This window comes from Helicoverpa armigera, chromosome 16, assembly GCF_030705265.1.
Source record: "Helicoverpa armigera isolate CAAS_96S chromosome 16, ASM3070526v1, whole genome shotgun sequence".
Classification (NCBI taxonomy): Eukaryota; Metazoa; Arthropoda; class Insecta; order Lepidoptera; family Noctuidae; genus Helicoverpa; species Helicoverpa armigera.
Window position 1 is genome coordinate 2,168,063 of NC_087135.1, and position 20,115 is coordinate 2,188,177.

At 34.2% G+C, this 20,115-nt stretch overlaps 1 protein-coding gene across 1 annotated transcript in view; it reads right to left on the bottom strand.

Moving 5' to 3' along the window:
- Nucleotides 1-4,335: 4,335 nt before the first annotated feature.
- Nucleotides 4,336-20,115, bottom strand: part of LOC110369797 (ammonium transporter Rh type B) — a 30,134-nt gene continuing 14,354 nt past the window's right edge. Inside the window, exons 3-10 of the mRNA XM_064038557.1 lie at nucleotides 19,018-19,209; nucleotides 17,945-18,087; nucleotides 16,851-17,013; nucleotides 11,284-11,396; nucleotides 10,143-10,337; nucleotides 8,422-8,583; nucleotides 8,053-8,143; nucleotides 4,336-5,519 (exon numbers count right to left, since the gene is read on the bottom strand). Coding sequence (XP_063894627.1) covers nucleotides 5,437-5,519; nucleotides 8,053-8,143; nucleotides 8,422-8,583; nucleotides 10,143-10,337; nucleotides 11,284-11,396; nucleotides 16,851-17,013; nucleotides 17,945-18,087; nucleotides 19,018-19,209 — 1,142 coding nt within the window. The 3' untranslated portion in view covers nucleotides 4,336-5,436. The remainder of the gene's footprint in view (nucleotides 5,520-8,052; nucleotides 8,144-8,421; nucleotides 8,584-10,142; nucleotides 10,338-11,283; nucleotides 11,397-16,850; nucleotides 17,014-17,944; nucleotides 18,088-19,017; nucleotides 19,210-20,115) is intronic.

A 20,115-nucleotide genomic window follows, 5' to 3' on the forward strand; every position in this document is an offset into this window, starting at 1 on the left:
TTTGTTAATTTTCTTTAAAATCGGTAACTTTGTATGTAGGTATATTTTTTGCCTAATCACCGATGTTTGCTGTTAATAACACATGTATAATTAATTTCAATTGATAATATAGTTTTCTGGTCTTTAATTACTACTTCCATTCATTGTAAACCAGGATTGATCATTCTTTCAGCCCACTCTTCATAGTTTATTGATGGATGGCACTCTGCCGGCTCTTTCATGTAAATTGATTGATAGATGCCAAAAATTGGTCTGAATGAATGTTACCTACATTCATAACCTACATTTGGTATTCGCAGCGACCACTGTATATGAAGAGCTTTCAGGTGCTTCGTTAAAAAGCGGCTTCTCTATGGTAACGGATAAGGGTAGCTCCAAAAACTTCTGATTGAGTGTCAGGCAAAGAGTACAGTCAATCCCGAGATCGCCTATGCAAATCCAAAATTGTTAGTATGTACATAAGTTTTATTAACGTTCCGTTCCTATTAATTACCTCCATATAAGTTAAAGACAGTTATACTTACAGTAGTCCCTTGGTTAGCACGTCCAAGCAAACGAGTAAAAGAAATCTCTAAGAGCTGAAGGAACCATTTTAAATCTAATTTCTCTCTCGCTCGTAAGTTCATCAAATTATCCGCTCAACTTATCTCAATAAATAAATTGTAAGTACCTAATCAAATCCTCAAAATCGTAGTTATAACGCCCAAGTTATAAATTCCTCATGAAATCCTTTAACAAACGGTATCATTGTAAAGCAAGTTTATCCGTTTGCACAACAAAGCTCAGATGGCCCGTTAAGTACCCATCAAGTTAAGCCTATAGTATTAAAGTATCTATAGCTTAAAGCCTAAAATCCTTAGCCTACAATAAGCTTTATAAATTACTCTGTCTTTGTTGCGTAATATTATGTTTAACGTTTCATTTGCGTATGTTTGTAGTATTAATTTACATAATCATCAGCTACCCTTTTTACCCGACTGTTAAGAAGAGTTATATTTTTTATTGTTCCATAATTATTGTGGCCTCTTCATGTTCAGAGAAGGAATCAGTGTTTATCACCGCGCTTGCTCAATGCTGGTTGGTGATTTCTAGCTTTCAAGTTCTTGGCTGGCGTTAAAGATATCTACTTAGAAGTTTGTTCATTTAGCATCACACCCACACACTCATGCTTGAGAGCAGACTTTCAACTCTAGACTCTTCATTAAAATAACAACGTGAGAAATATATAGTTACTTATATTATACTTATTATAAATTTTCCTATTAATTAATAATAATACTCACTTACTGAATTATAATAGAACGGCTAATTAAGTCAATCTTTGTTGAAATGATTTCCAGTTAAATACTGTGATTACATTTTAATTTGTTTATTAATTAAGCTAACATTTAACGATAGAGTAGAAATTGTTATTGCTTTTCATTTGAACAGGGTAATTGTTAATTAATGTAATCATTTTCACTTAATTGTGCCTAGTTTTTCATTAGCTAATTATACTATTGTTACCTAGTATAGATAGGTACACTACTTTCTGATAAAAGCATGGTTGATGTTCAGTTGGACCCTTCATACATTACGAAAATCTGCAATACCTTTTTTGTGGGAAATCATCAAATGAGTCCCGCTTTGGGTGCAGCGTAGAGGAGTGTCAGACTCTTACTGACACCCACCATGTACCTTCTTAAGCCCTTTATGTACCAGGGCTGATTACTCTAAATCTTCGATAACTGTCTGATATTGCTCTTTAAGCGATTGTTGCTATACAAAACAAAATGTCGGCTACATGAGCCTATGTACAGAACTCTATGAATTAGTATTGCGGTAATTACTTAGAGACCAAATTGTCTTTCGAAGATTTGTGTAGCCCAGTTTACAAATTGCCTTCCTAGTAATCTGGCTAAATATAGTGTCCGACTTTTGGTGTTTTAGAGGGCGACGTACGTTAGGGATTAGGTAGGTATTTATCCTTAGTTAAATTTCATGTTGTCTTTTATTTTCTTTTCGCTAAACAGCACCTGAATCAACATTTTATTTCTATAAATCTAAAAAATATATTTCACTAACAAATAACCGGAGCTAGACGGTTCAAATTAAATTTATTCCATAAGTTAATCGCCCTACGTAGCAGGCAATTTGGCGAAATTTATATACAAATTCAATAATTTTGATAATGTACGTATCTTCTGCTAACCTAATGTGTCTGGGGAAAACCATATAATGTTAACTCGTACCCTAAACATTCTATTTGAATTCCCGTATTTACATGTTTTTGCTTAGAATAAAATTGTAGGTACAAAAAGGTAGAAATAAAACGAAATAGTAATAGTAGTGGAATTCCAGTGAACGGTAAATTCTTAGGTCCTCTTTTGTATTTTATCTCATGTTCCTTTTGGTTTGTCGTGTTTATTGCTGAATAACCAAAGATCTATGTAGTAATGGTTTTATGTTACAAAGTTTATCATTCAGCTAGAGTAAATAGCAACGGTACATTTTTCTTTTTACTTATTAGCACAGTTATCAAATGCATTAGTCACTAAGTTATTTAATATTACTAAATAAATTATATAACACGGTTGTGGCACCGGTACACAAAGGGCTCTAAGAGCAACAAGGGTGGGTTAACCCAATATGGAATCAAAAATAATTTTGTTCGGTCTATCTGCTCCGTCCATCATCATAACTTCAAACTTCAAAAAGCCTTACCTAGCATCCAGCTTCTTCTGAAGTCCCAGCACCAAGTTTTCTAAATCCCTCTAAAACCTCTGACTAATACTAGCCATCTAGCCATGTACCCAGCCATATAATTTCCAAGTCCTTTAAACAGTCTTTCAATAATATACCACGAGAACATACACCAGGTTTCTGTTATCATTTATTACTGAAGCCTGTGGAGCTTCGCCCGAAATGGAATACCAAATAGCCTGTGCTGTCACAGCAAACAGTCTTGATACGTTGGTCGAAGCTTGAGTCTATGCGTGTGTTTGAAGTTAGGTAAATTAATAGTAGGTACCTATACCTATATAATGTGGTGTGTAAATGTTTAGGAGATTATATTATGATGTACGTACATGTATCTTTGAGCAATCTTGATACTTTTAAGGGGTATTGTCACTTGTTTTAAGTAACCCGATTTTTGAGAGGGACGGATTGTTTCGTTTAGTACCTTTAGCGAGCAGACGTCAGCTACGTATGCCTTATTAAATCAACAGGACTACAATTGTTTTATCTAACAATAAATCTATTCTTCTTCAACTCAATTACCCAAAGCATTATCCTTCAAGTTCTCATTCATGTACACAAACCGCTAAAACAACAAACGTGCGACAAGCATGATTACAGTCCAACAAATACAAAGCAAATCCCGAAATATTTCAAATGCAACGTACAAAGATATAAATAATATTTCCCCTTGAAATTCCATTGTTACACTCCTCATGACAGCTAGTGAGAAACACTTGGATATTTGCCAAACGAATTTGAAGCTTATGTCCCCGAAATAGAAGTGCTAACGCAATTCGTTTGACAGTCTCAGGTGTTTGCCCCGAACAAGAATTGAAGAATAATTTCGAACACCCTTTTTGAATACTGGATTTTATTTAATAAAGGTTGTTCTAGTTCAAATGTCGTGTGGTAATATACTCTTGGAATATGTAATGATCCGATTCGTAGTTCTACTACTGGGTCAACGGTGAAAATGATACTTCATACATGACCGAAAAACAAAAGAAGTGTCCTTCAGAACTTTGAGAACATTGTCAGGTGTTGGGCGTCTGCCGGAGCTGCGGGATTGTTCGAAAGAGTTACCGCGGCCCTGGTACATAAAGGGCTTAAGAAGGAACATGATAGGTTTTAGTCACTAAGAAACTCCCTCACCCTGCACCCACAGCGGGAGAAGTCATTTGATGATATCAAAAAAATTGCACCAAGATTGACGCTGAATTTATACTTACCTATTTTTTCCTGCGACTTTGCTTACACTATAAGACGTTTCTTGTCAAAGCCTTCAGCAATTCGAGATAAGTATGCAATAAACAAGTTTGCAGTCTTGTAAAAAATTACAGCTCTTTGTAGACATTTTTGAAACTCATTAAGCTTAAACAGAGTAAAGTGTACAAGATTTAATTAAAAAATTAAGTGTTCCTTTGCTTGCCCGTACACTCTTATCCCATAGGTACCTACTCTTATTCTCAGTAAGTATCAAATCTTTAAAAGACTTTAAAGGGGCATCTAGAATACTCGAAAGTCCTTCCTTTCATAAATCTGCACTTAATTACAGATTAAGTCCTGTGTCAAACACTCAACAGGCGGGAAAACCTATTAAAGGCAGAAAAAAGGTCGCTTTTAAACCAATATATTTATTGAAGTATAACAATTTATTGAAAAATAGCTCTTAAACCTAACATATGAAGGTACATTTTCAGATGCAACGGTTCTACAACAGATTATTATTTCCAGTAATTAATAAGAGCCTATTGCAGAGAGCTATTTTAAGAAAACGTATATTAATTAATACCCATTGATTATCGAACTCTTGGTTAACTACTGTTTTACGAGTATGTTTCTTGTAATATTCTTATTTTAGCAACATCCAGTGTTTGATTAATTCTTACTTTCATTTAAAAAAATGTATTTCGTGAAGGAAAATGTTAGTATTTCGTAAGGATTAACTATAATTAAAAGAGCTTAAAATTAATAGCATCTTATTTATAATTAATAACAAAAATGTGTATAAAATAAAAAATAATCAAATATTGGAACAAAAATAATGAGAAAAACAATATTTACAATTACAATAAATAAAATACGAGTATAATTTGTTAAACTATGACTAAAAACAGAGAAATATGTTTAAACAATATCTATGGTTGACTTATTAATAAAATTGGTAAAAAACTTCTTAGACATAGTAATAACATCCTATATTACACACGAAGCTGAATTAAATAGACTTCTTATACACTACAGCTATACCATTAACATTTAGACTATATATTTAAATTATACAAATAATTAAATATAATTTTTTTGAAAAAAAAAAAATTGCTTTGCTTTTGTGTAGAGTACACTGAGAATGCAAAATGATCTAAACACACCAGAGTGAATAGGACAGTAAATAATTTTGCACCTACTACCTATCAAAAAAATATCTTAGACTCTTTAATTTCAGGACGCATACTTACAATCTTCTATCGTCATTGACATGCACAAATCTATATACCTACTTATAACTTTCATCACTGTAATTGATCAAATACATAAACGTTTGTCTGTTTACACAATAAAAGTACTGACTAAATCCCAAAATTAACAAGTCCGATTTTCAACTCTTTTTTAGGAAAACAATAGCTACTTCCCTATTTTCATCTGCTACTATTTGAAAATCATGAGGTTAACAACTGAAAGCTTTCTAAATAAAGGCATCATTGTCATGTTAATTTAAGGTAGATCCCAATTCAGTTCGTCGTCGTATCGCTCGTGAACCGCCAGTGGCGTGAACAAACCAATCTTCGCTATGAAACCTGTAAGTGAAATATTCAATGGATTAGAAACAGTTGGCAATTGTATTGGTATTGAAGGGAGGTGTTACAAAGTGCCCGATTGCTCTGTTGATATGATATGGAATGTAGGATAAAATGAGACGTGTAAAAAGTTGTTTAAGAGAATGTTATTGGAGCCAACAGTCATTTTGACTTAGGTATGCCAATTTTTTTTTTGTTTAGATGTAAGGTAACTCCAAAAAGGTAAAGTAATAAATCGGGTTGCTATTTAATAGGTTTACGCAAAGACCGTTTAGGCGATAAATCAGGAAGTCAATCATAAATCCTCGAAGTAATTCAAACCATTTGTTCACCGGAGAAGCTTTCAATTTTGTAACTAGAAACAAAATTCTACGAATTTTGCCTTAACAAACAAATTACAAACTATAACAATAGGCCGATTTCGATCCTCTACCGAAAACAGTTCACAAAACAAATTAATAAATGAACAAATTGAATAAAGGATGAAACCAGGGAAGGGTTCCGCCCTTCAAGTAAGACCCGTGGCTATATCGGCAATTTTAGGAAACGCTTGTATGTTACAAGCCCATACTGTTATAAGGGTTCATTTCCTGAAGGAATATTGGGACAGTAACACATTCTCTTTTTCACATCATCGGCACGAGCTAACAAATTCTTTGTGTTGTAAAGAGCCTCTTCTATAAATATGATGATGGTATAAGGATGGTTGCTTATGATCTTTTCAAAGTTAGAGAGGCTATTGAAGGGCTCATGTATTTTCCTCTGTTTAAATCGGCAAGTTATTAAAATGTAATAACATTTTTTTTGTGTTGGAACATACCACTTTATAATACAGCTTCTTACGAAGAGATATGCCTTGAAAAGCGAACATATTTCCTCAACTAGAGTAACCACTTAACCAGCTTGCCACTGAGATATTTCGAAACGAAATAACAAACTAACTTTACTTGACTCGCAGATCTTAAAAAGTATCCCTCGAAGTTGTTCTATTTAATTTAAAACAGACGATTGGTCTTTGTTTTTAAATCCCAAATATACAGATTCTAGAATTATTTTCGTCGAAACAAAAACCCGATGCAACTGCGATATGCCATGCGGCTTTTAATCAAAGCTGATTTGTTAATCAAACGATTCGTCGGGATAAAATAAATCCGGGCAACCGGACGTGTACGAATTGTATTAAATTTTAACCGGCTTTCATTCGCTTTAGTGCGTCATATTAGGAATATTTTTGGATCAATCAATTGGTTGAATATTCTTCTAGACCAAAGTTAGGCTCGACTGATGCCTTTTTATAATTGAACCGATTGAAAAAATATTTCACTGTTGGGAAGCTACATTATTCTTAAGTAACATATAGTTTTTTACGGATGAGCGAAGAAGGTTGAAACCACAGGAAAACAGCTAGTACTAGATATACGCACAAAGGTATCGAATATAACTTGAGATTTTAATTTTTCAGAAACAATCGAAGAGAATGTTTTTTATTGACCTTTAACCGATTTATAAAATATAAAATATTTGGAAAAAGAATCTTACATATCCATTTTCAACTGCCAAATAAATATTTACTTTGATAAAATTGCTCCGAGAATACGTAGCTTAAATCGATTACATTAAAAACATAAGAGGATAAAGGCTTGTATGGGTAATTTTCCATCGAAATCATTTTTCGACAGTATTTACTTTGAATCTTATTAAATCTCTCCGAGCCCCTGCCTTTTCAACTTTGATTTAAATAACATAGAAATGAAAACATCATGTCTTTTTGATTTGTTATTTTGGTCTTGTTTATATTCCCTCTGTTTGTTTTATAATTCCTACAATACTTGCTTCCATTCACGGTTTCACCCGCGTTCCTGAAGGCTAGTTTCCGCAGATGGATAAAAAGTATACTATAAGTTAGTCTGATATTAATAAACTGTATGACCGCCAAATTCCATAAAATTCATCCCGTAGTTTTGCACCAAGAGGAACAAACAACCATACAACATCGTATTGTATGTATTAGTAGGATTGGTCGTCGCAACTAACCATAATAAGAACTGTTCTAGGTATTAGAGATAACAACAACATAAGACGTTACGCACGCTAAATGTTTACCTAAACCACGGAACTTTACAACCTAGCTATTCTCTGTATTACGAAGAGTACTTTCTTCGTCGTATTCAAAGAATTTAATATTCCACTTCAATTATGAAAGCAGCTGCAATACATACCAAGCGTGACAGAGGCTTATTATCTCATACCTGACTTCGCGGAAGCAATACTTAAAATTTTAAACGCAGATATTTGCCATTCGTGGAAAACAATTATTTGCTCTTCCTGTTCCTTCGTGAAAGCCATGCAGGACTTTGAGCGGAAAATTCTTTTGAAAAAACCGTTGTTTGAGAATCGCTTTATAGGTACCATTTTTTTTTGTTATTAATGTGATTACTAAGATTGCAGAACAAGGAAGTTCTTTTGCTGTGTCACAAGGACTTAAAACCATAATTAATTTTAATAAGAAATGGTAAACATAAAAAGTACATACCAGTTAATAATCCAGTTCCGAATGATAGAACTAAAGTTGTCACAAGTGCAATCAGTTGATACAGTGCTTGGTTGGCAGGCGATCTCCCATCCTTTAGAATAAAAAAAAATTAAATATACATATACTAAGCCAAGTCGGAACGGATGTGCATCCCATGAGAGTTCCAGTGCAAGAGATTGTCTTTGCAACAAAGAACAAAAGGATTTTTGTCTGTATGTTCTCATTTTGTGTACTTATCTATATGCGTCCATATTTCTGTCTTATCTAATTAAATCGTCATTAATAATTTCAGTAGAGAACGTCAAACATTTACACAATTTTCAACTTTACACAGCACCACATAGTGTTGTAAATTGCAAATCACAATACCTCGACAATAGCTGGAAAGATGTCAGCATATTCAGCGCCATAGATTTCTGAAGTGGCCAAAGCCGCGAACAGGACTGACAGAAGACCGGAGCATACTCCAGGTATGCCGTGAAGGTTGTTGACACCACATGTATCTTGTATACCGAGGTTTTGTAATTTCGGCTGCAAAAAAAAAACAATATTTGTAAGTAAAATATGTGTATGCTGTTAGAGCACGAATTTAGTCCCGTACATCAAATGAAATGAAAAGCATTTCAAATATTTACAGGTAAAACTAATTTTCTGACTTGTGACTCTTAAACTACTTTAAAATAAACATGTAGGTAAACACTTCTTAAAAAGTCTTTCAGACTGTCAGACTCCTGTCCACTCTAAGAGAACTGTCAAAGTTCTTAGCACTTACGACCACTTGCAAACTCACTCAATATAAAGTCCTAAAGATGGAAAACACAAACACGTGTAGATAAAACGAAAATAAAACTGTCCAATAGTTCAACAGAAACTTGTCTAAATACTTAAAATAGTTGCTGCCCCATACGTATCAGGCATCCCAACGGACTTTTAGATTTCAAAAAACTTTCCAGCGAAAAATATTATCTTCTATAACACTTGGACATTTTCACGAAACTTCTCTCTAATTTCGTCTCTAGATAGTGGAAACTTTGTTCTTTCATAGACATTACGTGGAAATGTAGGCTGTATATTGGCGAAATTACCAGTTACATTTGATCTAGACTGAATATTACATTAGGGAAAGTTGGTCTGGCACATAAGTGAGTCAGGTATTCTTTGTAGTCTATGTATGGACTTGGGTTTCACTTTATTAGATATGATATCTATTTTTGTTTCAAGACTTGGGTGTCTCTTGAAGTTTTGTGGGCAATAAGTTTAACATAAATATTTTTATCTTTCTATTCTGAGAAGGCAGAATGTAAGTCGGAATTTCCACTCAAACATTATCGCTTTCCTACAAAATCTAAAAAAATATTTTACTTCTAGAAAATGTTTATCACAAAGAAACATATCAATGTTATTAATAAAATACATCATTTATGATAACGACATCATATCAAAAGAATTCCTAAGATATTAGATGAGACACGAGCAAATAAGTAACGATAGAAATTCCGTCGCCATAGCAAAGTTCTTTGTTAAAACGCGATTTTATTTTCTCAGTATTTTTTCGTATTTATCGACTATTCAATGTCAAGTTCTATTACTTTGCTAAGTCTATACAATTCGTGTGGAGTATCGTGTCTGACCTACATATTTTAATACAAGTGAGATTGTCCAAGTATGTTTTCAGATTCGTAGTGTGAATACAGAACTACTCTAGTGTTAAGTGTTTAAGCTTAAACGTGGACCACTATTCAACTTACCCTCATATTAAACTATAAAACCAGTAAGAATTACTACATACATCAGTAGAAACCGCATATTACTTTTGTCTCTCTTAGAATCAATAGGCTCAGTCTTACTAAGACTGGGCTTGGAGTCTTGGGACTTTAACATTGCGAAACTTTTAACCGACTTCGAAAAAAGGAGGTTGGCAGTTTGACCTGTATGTACTTACCTATGTATGTTTGTGTGAGGTTTTCAGCATACTACCTCTATTTGTCAGACAGACTTACGAAAAGTTTTTCGGTAAGGTTTTTTACCTTTGAAGGTATTAGGCAAGGTTTATTAAATTGATCAGAAAATCAACTTAACACAGTACTTACCGATAAATATCTATATCCAAACACACTAACAAAACCAGCTCCGATACCAATAGCGATCGCGACTCCTGGCGATATGAACATATTGGCTACAGCACCGACGGCCACGCCACCAGCGAGCGTCGAGTTCTGAACATGCTCCATTTCTATCTTCCCTGGCTTGTGGTTCACCATTGCTGAGAGCACGAAGGTTGTCACCTGGTTCAAAAAGGCAAAATAAGTGATCTTTATATCAGCTATTTCCTTAGCTGCCTAATCTTTTCCTTATTTTGTTCTGGTCAGCTTCCAATATAAATATGTAGATGCTGAGTAACAGTGATATTTGAAAATTCTGATACATCAGAAAGTAAGTATACATATATCGAGAGCATTAGAGAGTGTATACGGGAGATGAAGGAGGAGTAAGTATATAAAAAAGTTGAGCTGCAGGATTATTTGAAAGAGTTTCTGGTACATAATGGGCTTAGAAAGATATATGGGTTTTAGTCATTAAGAGTTTGACACTCCCTCACGCTGGTAACCCACAGCGGAAGGGGTTATTTGATCATGTCCCATCAAAGAAAAAAAATCATGTTCATAAAACTTTTCATCAATTAGTATATAAGGGGAGTACATAAAGATGTATATGAAGTACATAAGGGAGTATGCTGCCCACTACGGTATATCCGCGATTGTCGGAGATACGGTTATGACCTATTTAGCACAGAGCAATGCACAAAGTGGTATTGTATTTAACCAAGTGGAACTACTCGAATGGAGATATCAATGTAATTTGCAGTTACAGATCTAGATATCGGGCTGATAGCTACAGGCGTTATGATTTAATAATTATACCTGAAGAAATCTGTTACAAAATATTTGTAAGCAGATTAATCCCTCTTTCAAGTGCCATAAAAAAATAAAGATCATAATTAAATATCATAAGAAACACTTTTACAGCCCCCGCACACTAGAGACTAAACTAACGGCCTACTGCAAGTTACTCTTAGAGTAGCTAGAGTATAACTAGCCTTTTTTGAACTTATAACAATGTATATATAAATAATGTTAGGGTGTGACTACACGGTGAAAGTAGCTTACGCATGTGTATCAACATGCGCATCTTGCACCTTACCTTGCACCGTGTCATCATCATCATCCTTACCGTAGCAGCAGCTAAAGCCAAATAAGTGTTGATGACAGCTCTTTGGTGCTCGCTGTCACTGGATGCCAGACCGGAGTTGAATGATGGCCAGAATATCCATAGGAAGATGGAACCTGTGAAATGTAGCATAGCCAATAAAAAAAAAAAAAAAAAACAAACTATGGTTGTCTGTGGTATTCTTTTGTCTATTGCGGATTGAGGTTATGATAAGAACAAGACTGTATTTCGTTTCTCCACCGAGTTTAATAAAATATTATTACTACTGCGCAAGTTGTTTCACTCTGCAGCCCTTAACTTATCACAGGCCCAGAGTACGCGAGTGCAATAAAATACGGCGATCAAAAGTTTTGAAGAGAAAATCTGCAACAGATTTTTCGTTGGCGGTGTTGGCGTGGCGAGGTTTTGCGACGCCATTGTTGGCCTGAAAAATTCGCCGGTCGTTAGAGTGGAAAATGGAGTTGTCGCATCCGCAATCGATTACTGGCATCAAATTAAATGGAAGTGCGACATGGTGTACTTGGAAATTCCAAATGAGAGTTATACTACAAGCGAAAGGCCTATTTGAAATAGTGGACGGTTCAATACCTAAACCAAGCAAGGATAAAGCGGCGGAGTACCAGGATTGGGTTGGTAAGGATAGCAAGGCGCAAGGATGGATTGTTTTCCACATCGATCAAAGCATTATGACGCATTTGCTTACTGCTACGTCGAGTGCCGAAATGTGGACCAAATTAAACAACATATATGAAAAGAAATCTTCTACGTCCCTGCATTTAGAACAACAAAAGTTTTATACATTGAAATGCGACAGTGATATTTCATTATTCTTTTCAAAGATAGAAGAAATACGAGCGAATATTAAACAATTAGGCGATGATATATCCGACAAAATGGTTATCACCAAAGTCCTCATGTCGTTACCCGAAAAGTATCGACATTTTATTGCCGCGTGGGAGTCTGTTCCGGCATCGAGTCAAACGGTTGGAGAACTGATGGCGAGATTGCTAATTGAAGAAGAGCGAAGTAAATCTACTACAACAAACACTGAATCAGAATGTGTAGCTCTAAATTGTACAACAAACAAATCTAGTGTCGTTAAATGTTTCGGGTGTGGCAAGATCGGCCATTTTAAAAAAGATTGTCGTGCCAAGTTACAATGCTTTTACTGTAAAAAATATGGTCATTCTATTAAAATGTGTAGACTACGGCTAAATAAACAAAAAGTTAATAACGACGTTGGTAAATCCGAGTCAAATAAGAAGAGCAATGCATTTACAACTATTGTCAAGAATAAAGAAAATACCCAAGGCTGGCTGGTGGATACCGGTGCAAGCGAACACATGTGCTTCCAAAAAACCTTATTTAGCAATTTTGAAGAGTACGGATCTCATCAGTCAGTAATAGTTGGTGATGGCCGAGAACTAAAAGTTATTGGTAAGGGAACAGTGATTGTTAAAGCTTTTGATGGAGAGGACTGGATTAATACCACCCTGCATAACGTATTGTACGTTCCCCAACTAACAGTCAATCTGTTTGCTGTGAGAAGTGTCATGGACAGGGATTATAAAATGGAATTTGAAAAGGACCACTGTGAGATTAAAAATAAAGAAGGTGACATTGTGGCTTTAGGATATAGAGAAAACAAATTATATGTCATGTGTTTTGAGTATGATTCACATATAGCTGCCACCACCGTATCACAAGAAAGCCTAAAGATATGGCATGAGCGGTTAGGCCATCAGAATTATGAGTATGTGAAGCAGTTCTTAAATAAAAATGAAATTAAATTTAAAAATGACGCAGATATATGCAGTGCCTGTGTTGAAGGCAAGATGAAGAGACTGCCATTTAAAAGAAGTACTACAACTACGAAGAGGCCGGGTGAACTATTGCATATGGATGTTTGTGGCCCTATGGAGGTAGAGTCATTGGGAGGCTCTAAATACTTCTTATTAATAAGAGATGATTATTCAACATACAGATATGTATATTTTTTAAAACAGAAAAGTGAAGTTCCTGACAAGATTAAGGAGGTTATAACTTTGGCAGAACAGGATACTGGTGAAAAGATAAAATGTGTAAGAACAGATAATGGATGTGAATTTATAAATACAGAAGTAAAAGTCATGTTTAAAGAAAAAGGCATTAGGCATCAGACAACAACAGCTTACACACCGGAACAAAATGGTAAAATTGAAAGAGATAATAGGACAGTGGTGGAGGCGGCAAGAGCTATGTTAATAAGTGCAAGACTGCCCAAAGAGCTGTGGGCTGAAGCCGTCAACACTGCTGTGTATATTCTTAACAGAACCGGGCACAGCCATGAGAAAGAGAAATCACCTTTTGAATTGTTGTTTAAAAAGCCTTATACAAATTTTGATAATTTAAAAGTGTTCGGCCAAAATGTGTATGTACATATACCTAAAAATCTAAGAAAGAAATGGGACTCGAAGAGCAAGAAAGGTCAGTTTGTAGGATACAATGAAAATGTAAAAGGTTTTAAAGTTTATTTTCCTGATTCAGCCACCATAGAAATAAAGAGAGATGTTATTTTTGAGTTACCTAAAAGGGAAGAAATGTTCAGTGAAATATTGAATGACTCATTTGAAGAAGAAGAAGAAGAAGTAAAAATAAAAGAAAATATAAAAGATGAAGATGAAGAGTTTTACTCAGACAGTTATAGCGATGTAGAAGAAAGTGATAAAATAGAAAAGGAAGAGAATAAAGAGTTACCAGAAAAGAGAGCTAGAAGAAAACCAAAATGGTTACATGATTATGACACAGAAACCAGTTTTATGTGCATACTAAATGAGCCTAAAACATATGATGAAGCTATCAATAGTAAGAATAGTGACAAATGGAAAGAAGCTATGAAGAAGGAATTGGAAGTTTTAAAAGAAAATAATACATGGAATAGTGAAATTAGAGTTCCTGAAGACAAAAGGATAATAGATAGTAAATGGGTTTACAAAGTAAAACAGGATAGTGAAGGAAACATAGCCCAGTATAAAGCACGTCTTGTTGCCCGTGGCTTTCAACAAGAAGATATTTTTGAAGCATACGATGTGTATGCCCCAGTAGCTAAAATTTCTACTTTCAGGGTTCTAATGGCTTTGGCGAGTAAAGAAAAACTACCAGTTCATCACATGGATGTACGGAGTGCTTTCCTGTATGGAGATATACAGGAAGATGTGTTCATGAGACTACCACCTGGATGTGACGATGTAAGTGTTGTTAAATTAAATAAAAGTATCTATGGACTAAAGAAATCACCCAAGTATTGGAATTTAAAGTTTGATAAAGTTATTGCTAAAAAGGGATTTATTAGATCTGAAAATGATTTCTGTCTTTATTGTAAAGTTAACTCTGAATATAAAACTTATTTGTTATTGTTTGTCGATGACATATTAATTATGGGTTCAAATGAAAAAGAAGTGCACAATTTGAAAATTTATTTGAGTAACATTTTCTGTATGAAAGATTTAGGTTATGTAACTAATTATTTAGGAATTCATGTTAAACAAGATTTGCAAAATGGTATTATTGAGATGTCACAAAAACACTATTTAAAAAGAATATTAGAGAAGTTTAATATGTGTGATTCAAAACCTATGTCAACCCCTATGGAATTTAAATTTCAATTATTTCAGTCAGATAAGTCTGATCCTAAGTTGGAAAACCAATGTAGACAAATTCTAGGTTCATTAATGTATGCTGTTTTGTGTACCAGACCTGATTTATGCCCTAGTGTAGCATATTTAAGTCGTTTTCAAAATTGTGCAAATGAAACATTGTTAAAAGCATTAAAAAGAGTACTCAGATATGTAAATGCTACACTTGACTTGAAGTTGACTTTTAATAGTAATGAAAGTACAGATTTGACTGGATATGTAGATTCTGATTGGGGAAGTGATATTAATGATAGAAAGTCAACATCAGGTTATGTGTTTAAATTGTTTAATTGTCCTATTGTTTGGTCATCTAGGAAACAACCAACTGTTAGTCTGTCTTCTTCCGAGGCAGAACTTGTTGCTTTGAGTTCAGCAGTTGTTGAGGCATGTTGGCTTAAAAATGTTATAAAAGATTTTGATATTTTAGTTTGTCCTATTACTATTTTTGTAGACAATCAGTCGGCCATAAATATAGGAAATAACCCTGAAAACAATAAAAGAGTAAAACATGTTGATATTAAATTTAACTTTATTAAGGAGAAAATTGAGAGTAATATTGTTACATTAAAATATATTAAAACTGATTGTCAATTAGCTGATTTTTTCACAAAGTCTTTACCAGTAAGTAAATTCAATGGTTTTAGAGATAGTTTAAGTTTAATGTAAGTGATTTTGGTTTGTTATTGAAGCTACTTTAAGTTGTTTCTTGTATTGTTATTAGCAGTTTACCATTAAGGGGGCGAATGTTTTTTTAATTTTTTGATTTTCTTAGAGTTCATTTTTTTATTGAGGGGGCGTGTGAAATGTAGCATAGCCAATAAAAAAAATAAAATAAAACAAACTATGGTTGTCTGTGGTATTCTTTTGTCTATTGCGGATTGAGGTTATGATAAGAACAAGACTGTATTTCGTTTCTCCACCGAGTTTAATAAAATATTATTACTACTGCGCAAGTTGTTTCACTCTGCAGCCCTTAACTTATCACAGAAGCTATTGAAATTAAACAAGTGACGATCATTATAAAAGAAAATAAGCATTTAGTTTCTTGCCCGTTTTTCCCAATAGGAAGCTACATCTGGAATAGACTTATTAATGAATTATGTATATTTTATGAATTAATGTAATAACAAATTATCTTCAATTATTTTCCTCAAACATTAAATACTATAAACATTCCAGCAAGAATACTTAACGAAGAGAATAATTAAAATACCCTCCGTCACACACAACTATAACAAACTAGGTACATAAAATCAAAACAAGGAGCTAAGTACTTATGAGGGTGCAAGCATAAGCGTCAGAAACAATCCAGTAGAATCTAGGTCATTCCGTCACTTCTAGAATAATGGAGCGAACAGAGGGTGAACATTTTCAATAATATTAAAAGACACTTCTACGTAAGCTGAACGGGGTAGCGAGCTGCATTAATGGCAGTTTCACAAACTTCACATCATGAATAAATGGAACATACTATTCTTGCATCTCGAAAATTACTAATGCGCTTTTGAAAAATCTGTGCTGGTTAAAAACGTTTGCGAAACTTTTGAAAAAATTGCTAAAGATTAGAAGACGAATCTTGAAAATACAGATAAATAATACTAATTAAAAAAATAACATTTCTAAATACTTACTACTTTCTTGTATCAATATTTCTGTTTATATCGACTAACTGCGGATTCCAATAACATGTCTATCTATAAATTTGCTTACTAGAGATAGGAAAATTACATTTCTTGTATGGAACTAATAACAAATTTCTAACTCCGGTACCTAAGCAATTTTATAGATCGAAACTACTTATAATATTCAAGTAATATTAAACCACCACCAAATAATTTCGTTAAAAGATCTCCATTTACGTAAAAATTATAACATTTCTTAAACCTACCTACTTACCAAGAACAGAAGTAACATCAGAAGCATAGCTGGGTCCATCCAATCGAACTGTTCCCGGTGGGTCGGGTCCCGTAGGCTTCCTCATTCTCATAGCCGTGCTCACTCCCAGGCCAAAGTATGCACCGTACGTGTGAATAGCTATGGAACCTCCGATGTCAGATACCTGGAAACAAAGAACTTCGTAGTTAGGAATGGACGGAAAATTTTGAATATATACTCGGAAAAATGTGAAGCCTTAATTATTTGTAAATAGCTGTTCCCCGCGGTTTAAACGCTTCTCGTGAGAATTACTCCCCGTACCTGAAGGAAAGGAAAGTATAGCCTTATAGCCTTTCTCGATTAATGGGCTATCAAAATCTCTTAGTTATTTTTCAAACTGATCCAGTAGTTACTGCGACTAGCGCATTCAAACGCAGAAATAAACTCTTCAGCTACATTATATAAACTATAACAGTCGTGGTCCTGTCAAATTATGCATCTGAAACTACGCTGAAAATATGATAATTTTTAGGACCTTAATAGAAATTAATTATCTTAATTTGACCCAGTTAGTAGTTTCAATTTCAACTTTTAAATCAACAGTCTTATTTATTATACCTAGCTACTGATTCTCTAGAGTTTATCTAAAACTAATACCTACATAGGGATAGATTATTGGAAAATCCAAGGTGTAACATAATACATTTGACGTCAAACATGTTTACATCAGATCTATTTCATAAACAATTACATTCTGCCAATATGTCACTCACGATTATCTTCAGTAAATAAACAGCCTTCGAAGATGAGGCCTAGTTATACTAGGTACCTACTATTAATAAGATATTAATTTAACCTAAATTTACGTCTGTATAAGTTCATCAAAACAGTCTAGGAGTAAATATTATTGTCAGTTATTAGGTTGATCGTGTAATAAATTAGAGATATTTCATGTTCAGACAATGATTCAGAACATCTAATAAAATAAATTTACTTAATTACGTGAAAATATCATACGCAGTTTTACACAGAAAAAATGTATGTAGGTACCATTTCAAACGCATATTTTTGTGTGCACATACGATTTTTTTAATTTATTGTGTACAAATACTAACCTTATAAACCTCTTCCATAAGGTACAAATTGATACATCCGACTGCCGTTTCTATGATAGCTATGAACAGCAACTGGGTTCCACTCGCCAGCCCCAATAGGACTCCAAAAGTGATGAGAACAGTTGCTGACATAATGTCAGCCTCTGGAATTACATAATAAATGGTAGAATAAGACAACTATAGAAAAGTAACATATTTTAAAAGAGATCCCCATCCCAAAAGTCTACTGTTACACCAGTGTTCATCTTAAAAAAACTGCATCCAAATCGGTTCATCCATTTAAGAGCTACGGTGCTACAGTCAGACACATAGCAGTTACACCCCTCTGTTTGCGTCGAGGGTTAAAAAAACTCTAAGTTCTAAGAGACGTTGAAATATTTAAAGTTTGAAACAGGACCCTATAGTTTAAAATGTCTAAAACTGAAGGCCTATCAACAGGCCATAGATGAAAAGTTAGACTAATTAATTTAATTAATCTCATAAAATTCCTCAGGTCAAAATACTGAAAATTGACAACAGCCTTATTAAATTTCTTCTGTTACCAACGACAAAAAGACAATTTAGTTATATACAATTTCGTATAATTAGATTTAAAACAATATCTAAATATTTCGACGTTGCTTGAAAAGCTTTCTTTTGTGGAACAAAATACCGAGGAAATTGGGCATTTAAAATTTAGCTTTCATTAAAATAGAAGACAGTTACCTATAGCTTATGTATTGTTGAAATACAATAATAATGATTTGTTTTGAGGAATGTCCCCAGTCCCGACTTTAGGACTAAAGAGAAAACAATTTACCGTTTACCATTTAGGTAAACTGTTTCTATAAACAATTCTATGTAAATTAACCTCTTTTAAGGTCAATAGACTTTCACTGTTTACTTCCTAGTAGAAATTCACGAATTCAAGAATTTTATTCAAAAAAAAAAATCTCTAGTGACATTTAATTTTCCTTAAACATCAGGCTAAAATGCATTTTTTGAAACGGTGACGTAAACCACATTTAAAAATATTCAAATAATTCTTCTAATTATCCTAGTCATAATATTATATGTAAAGCAACATAACTCACCCAACAAACTCTTCTTCGTGATAAAAATCGTGTTGTCTTTCATATGGAAGAAGGATTGGCATAGCAGAGCCCATTGTATCACCAACGCTGCTAAGAACCAGTTGAATCCTATAGCACTGTAGCAATACTTCTTCAGAAAGGTCATGAGAAAAGCGAAGCCGATGAATATCATTACATGGGTGTCTTCGAAGCCTGGAACAGAAAATGACATAATATTATTTCGGAAAAAAGCCTGAAAGTCTAAGTCTAAACAAGAGATATCGTGTTGCTGAAGTGACTGGGTTCAGGAGGTCAAGGCAGTCTTAACCTTTTTTTAGTTAGACAGAACCCCATTCCAACATATTTGGGAAAAGTCCATAAAACGATTTCACACTAGCGGTAACAGTTGAAAACAACTAAAAATAGGTATTCTAGATTTTTAGACACTTTTTTCATTGACTTTAATCCGACGATAAAAGACAATTTTTAATCATCAAAGTTCTAAAGCAGATGGGTTTTAAAATTCTAATTTTACACCGCATTGTACCACAGTGTAAGGACTACATTGAATGCTCTTTTTAACCCCCGACGCAAAAACGACGGGGTGTTATAAGTTTGACGTGTCTGTGTGTGTGTGTGTGTGTGTGTGTGTGTGTGTGTGTGTATGTGGCATCGTAGCTCCCAAACGGATGATCCGATTGCAATGCGGTTTTTTTTGTTTAAAAGGTATGTCAGTCGGGAGTGTTCTTAGCTATGTTTGGTGGAAATCGGTTCAGGTCTTCAAGGTCATCAGCTCGTTTGCTAGATGTGATAGGAATGTTACACGCTCTGTTTACTTGCAAGTATATGTGGGATCTGAAATTTGAAACACTAATGTCTTTTGGAACCACTGAGCTGGTCTGCTGTTAGGGCACGAAGGTAGGAGACGTAACCCTGAACTGCCTTTTAGTAAACCCATCGAGTTTGGGCTCGTTGAATTTGTCTTGACGAGTTCTCTTCATGTTTCTGATTGACGAGAACCTAATGCTGGAAATGGGATGTGGCGGATGAAACCCTGAAATGCCGAAATGAAACGGATAAACCGATTTATATTTTTGCTGAAAATCTAGAATGTCCAAA